The sequence below is a fragment of the Micropterus dolomieu genome, linkage group LG06 (assembly GCF_021292245.1).
Source record: "Micropterus dolomieu isolate WLL.071019.BEF.003 ecotype Adirondacks linkage group LG06, ASM2129224v1, whole genome shotgun sequence".
Taxonomy (NCBI): domain Eukaryota; kingdom Metazoa; phylum Chordata; class Actinopteri; order Centrarchiformes; family Centrarchidae; genus Micropterus; species Micropterus dolomieu.
The window spans coordinates 5551055-5555924 of record NC_060155.1 but is presented as its reverse complement, the minus strand read 5'-3'; the positions used below and the strand labels follow the sequence as shown (position 1 = coordinate 5555924).

The 4870-nt window shown below is 40.3% G+C and overlaps 1 protein-coding gene across 4 annotated transcripts in view; it reads right to left on the bottom strand.

The window, feature by feature from the left end:
• Window positions 1-652: 652 nt before the first annotated feature.
• The window catches only part of LOC123973094 (sodium- and chloride-dependent GABA transporter 3-like), a 23783-nt gene continuing 19565 nt past the window's right edge, over window positions 653-4870 (bottom strand). For all 4 annotated transcript variants that reach the window (XM_046052967.1, XM_046052966.1, XM_046052968.1 and 1 more), the window contains 2 exons: window positions 1489-1659; window positions 653-1056 (listed from right to left, as the gene is read on the bottom strand). In XM_046052967.1, coding sequence (XP_045908923.1) covers window positions 943-1056; window positions 1489-1659 — 285 coding nt within the window. In that variant the 3' untranslated portion in view covers window positions 653-942. The remainder of the gene's footprint in view (window positions 1057-1488; window positions 1660-4870) is intronic.

Genomic DNA, 4870 nt, shown 5'->3' with positions numbered 1-4870 from the left:
CTATGATGAACAGGTATAATGTGTCAGTCTGAAGGCGGTAAACAGCTTGTTCTCCCTGAATTATCAAGGGCTGAGGTGATGAAGTATTCTAATGCTGTTAATAAAATAGGCGTCACATTTGCTACAGCCTATAAGATATTTGGGTTATATGACTGTCTGTCTGTTTACGCCGTGGGTCATTCAGGTATATTCAGAGTCTTAAATGGCTTCTTGTTTACTTAGCTACAGTATTACTCACTATGTTATTTTCAAGGGACCAAAACATTAACCAGTTGTAGTATTTTCTATATTAAATTGTTTGTGTTCATTTTCCATGTTCCTTATTATTTAGCATTGAAAATTAGATAAGCTTAACTGTTTGATGATGAGCTAAATACTTTGGTGTCGTCTGTAGTTGGTGTGGTGTCCTTTTTTTTAAGTCGTCATATATAACGAAAGACATGTAAGGACTTTGCAGTATTGTGTAGCCTTGGAGAGAACATGTTAGAAAAGCATTAAATGCATTTCCAGACAGCATGTTTCTCCTGTAGTTCTTGGGAACCTCAGGGACTTTAAAAGGCATTAAAATATTTAGTCAGAGTCAGAACAACCCAGAACAACTGTAAGAAGTTTATTTGCATTATACAGTATATAAAATAGAGTGACATGGAAAAGTAATGCAAGGATTGTTCTTTGATTGATCTCACCAATACGTTGTCTTATTTAGTCAAGACACTGATGATTAAAATCAAATGGTGGGAGAGCTAATGAGTCATAACTGATTGAACCAACTTAAACTATGATAGCAAATAGATACATACAAATTACACAGTAATACTTATACCTTTGATAGTTTAGGGATGCTACTGCTAGGAGGTTAGAATTATACCCAAGATAACCCGTGTTTTTACTAATTCTATAAATGACATAATTATAAGTGTCTAATTAATGTGACTTTGCAGGTCAGGGATAAATTGTCACTGCAGATGTCGTCAGTTCAACAGTGGTTCCTTCCTCTCCCATTTCTCTCCTCCGCCAGGACGGATCTTCAGCAGGACGACAAAGGATGGACAAACGCTGGCACACAGAACAGGAACAAGATTAGTACATTTAAATCTTATTTTTACATTTTGGACATTTTATGTCCAAACTGAAAATGTAGGACAGCCATCTTCCTCAGACCACACTAGAGGATTTGGAGGAGGTATCATGCAGTCCACCAGGCCTAACTACCCACACCACTAAATATAACTGCTTTGGCTTCAATCCCATTCAACACAATGTAAAAGCAATCTGTACTTCACACAATTTGAAAACTAAACACCAAAACCAGACGAGTGTCCCCATTAGATCCATCAGGTGCAAATGCACAATGCTGAGTGATCTTTCAGAGCACTTAATTGTGGTTGGTCATAAATTATAAAATTAAATCATTAATTATATTTTTAGAAAGCGATATCGCCTTTTCTGGCATCCAGGGTTGTAGAAAAGACATCTTTGAACACTCACATGTCTGAAGGTTCCTGCTGTCAAAAACATCTTTCCAGCTGCCCACAGTGGCACCATGAGAATATAGGAAAGGGTCATGGTCCATCCTAGTGCGTACGCCCAGTCAGGGTAACTGTACCAGTCGTTAATCTTGAGGTGTGTATAATCAACCAGGTACAGGATCAAAGAAATCTGTAAAGGTTTTAGTTTTGGGGGGGTGGCAAGGAACAGAATAAAGAGTTTAGCTTAAAATAAATAGTACAGAGACCTTTTCAAGTAGCCTTAGTTATTCTGCATAAATGTCCTGAATTATTGCTGAAAGAACAGCCAAACTGGAGAAAAGCAAGACTACTTGACCGTGAACACAGCCTAAGAGGATTTAGGTTCTACAGAATGCATTTTATGTCAGTTGCTAGCAGCATCTCTAGAAATGCAAAGTCGGTCAGTCAGTCCACCACTTTGTCTCAAACTGAAATATCTGAAAGATTTGGATGGATTAACATGAAACGGTGTACAGTCACTTATGGTACCCAGAGGATGAACTATACTGGCTTTTCTCAAGTGCCATCATCAGCTGGACATCTTTATCATCCTCAGCTGCCAGTAGCTAATGTTAGCATGATAACGTGCTAAATTATAATGTGTTTAGCTCCCAGCACTGCTGTGCCCATGTACAGTCTAACAGAGCTGCTAGTACAGTTGTAGACCCTCGGGCTACGTTCAAACTGCACAACAAAGTACTTGTGTTTATTTTAATTTAATAAATTATACTTGTTTTGACTAAGTACCTTGTGTGGACTCCTTCTTTGTCACATTCCCTGAGCCAGTTTGTGACAAATGGGGGCTTACCTGGGATCCAAACCCATTTGATAAGGTTAAACCTAGCCTACTGTAGCAAATTAATTGTTGATTAGTATGTTGGTGACCAATTTGGTTGTGACTCTTGTGGTCTGTGAATACTAAAATGAGTTTAGGTGCTTTTAAGCAGTGTCGATAAAGTGCCTTTGGTATTTAGTATTTTGCATTGTAGATAAAATTTTGGGGAGTATCACACAAGGTTGTTTGTTCTGTTGTTCGGATTGGTTACTTTTTGTGGAGTTTGTTTTTGGTGGATGTTGAAGGGAGCTGCATTTGTCCCCAATTTGTATAGTTGCAAACCTGTTTTGACATGCAACATGTTTTGGGTGAGTATAGTCACATTGGTTTGTAGGAGCCACGCATACCTTTGTAGGCTGAAGTAGTTTGTAGTAGTAGGTTGTTCTCAATAGGAGATAGGAGATCAACCAGTTTGTTTTCACTAAAGTGTGGCAGAGAACATGGTTGAAGACTACGTCTTGGTAGCATTTCCCTGGTTGCCAGTTTCTGGTTGCTTTTCGGTACCAGCGGAATCAGTGCATAAGTACCATGCACCAAGTACAGTATCCATCTGAAGATTTGGGTGGCACTAGTTAGATAGCAAATGGAATAAGTAAGATTAGAGCTGGGGAGCTTTGGCTCTTTTGTGACTATGACTTTCCCATTGTACATGTTTGTGTATTAGGATTGTAGTCTTTGAGTTTGTAATCTTAGAAATACTATGGTTGAAACTGTAAAAACAATGCTTTGATCTGGAGGTGATGTACTTCTAAATTGCTTTAAAACCTGGTAGTTCTTGAAATGTTTGGTTAATGTTTATGATAGAGTTTGGTCTGGTTGATGAGGAACTATAATATTGGCAGTGGGGAAGTGTTAGCGACTTGGTGGGTTGGCCAGCTAGCTTTGGTAACATACATTATGCGCTATAGCTCATGCTTTGTTTGGTTAGTATGAGTTTTGTTGTAGCTTTGTTTCCTTTTGTTGTGCGTCTTGGAATGACTTGGTTGGCTAGTGAGCCTTTGTTTGGAGGAACTTTGGTGTGCTACTTATTTTAGCGCTTACATGGTAATTCCAGTTTTACGTGCATTTGGTTGTTATGTCTAGCAGAAGGCCAACTTGTTCATTTGAGATGAGCTTCGGATGTTCATTTTGATGTGAAAGAGTCAGGGCTTCGTCCTCAACTTTCCATTTGTCAGTATTCCTCACTTTTCTGTATTCATGCAAAACCATCTGCAATTTGAGGTGTGTACAATCTTTACACTCTTTATGCACTGATAAGCACCAGTTTTGTCATGCGACTATTTACTTGCCGATTCCCCAGTTTGTTATCCTTATATTTCTTCCCTGGATTCAAGGTTGCTGGGTGGGGGATTGGATATGGTAAGATAAAAGTGAAAAGGTTAGGTCACTTATGGCAGCATGTCTGTGTTTATAGCCATTCTAATGATGGGGACCTTATCAATGGCCACAGTTAAAATTTAAAGAGGTGGCATTATGCTTTTTTATGCTTGAAAACAGCTCGCTTGTAGTCCAGTCATTCACTTCCTTTACTTGTGACGTCACAATGCAAACGCGTCATAAAGCTTGCCAAGCGGCTAGTGGGGTCAGGCACGCCCTCAAACCAAGCTAGTCTGAGCAGAGGCCCTTTGGCTCGACTCGCCTATTCACTGCATCATCATTGCGTGCACCAGATAGAGGCCAGCAACAGAAAGTTTTATATTTTGAGGTGAGGAATCAGCTGTGTAGATTTCAAATACACAGTTTTACGAGAAGTGATGACGGAACAAAAATGTGCTTGAATATTTTCGGAGTTGAGGAGCTCCGCAAGTGGCTGCGGGGGAAGCCTGCGCCAACCCGCGGGAGGAGCGCGTGAGGCCGGCCAGCCGCCAGCTCACAGAGCCCTCTGCTCCCGCCGTCACACAGACCGCTGCAGCAACAACGGCAGAGGAAAACACAGCTGGAAGGTTTTCATACCGCTTATCTGTCTTTACATTCTGAGGAATGTTGAAACGTTTTAACTTAAAAAAGAGACAGCTGTGTGGATCGCTGGTGTGTGTGTCGCATTGAACATTACGTCGCGGCAGTTGTGTGTGGCGTCGCTACGACGAAACGGAGCAGGGCCGAGTAGAGCTGAGTCTATCGATTTGCGCTATGGTAGCATTTTTTGGCAAGGCAGCATAGATCGTCAGAACACCGGTAACAGTTCAACGTTTAGTCCTAAAAGACGATGCAACTCCGACTCTGTTTGGGCCTGAAAATTTACAATCACAACCTGTAAGTTTGCTTTATTGGTTGTGAATTATATTTAAAATAAACACGGCAATGTAACTTCACAGACTGTTCAAGTGCGGAGTTGTTGTAAACATTGGCTAACACAGCTAAAGTTATACCTATAATGCTAATGTTACACCCGATGTGAAAGCTACTGAGCAAACGTTCAAATTGTTTGGCCAATTTTTATGTAAAATTTTGTAGTGGTTTATGGTAAGATGTGGAACAATGATGTTGTGCGGTTGTGGACTTGTGAGTAACTTATACCATCTGCTAG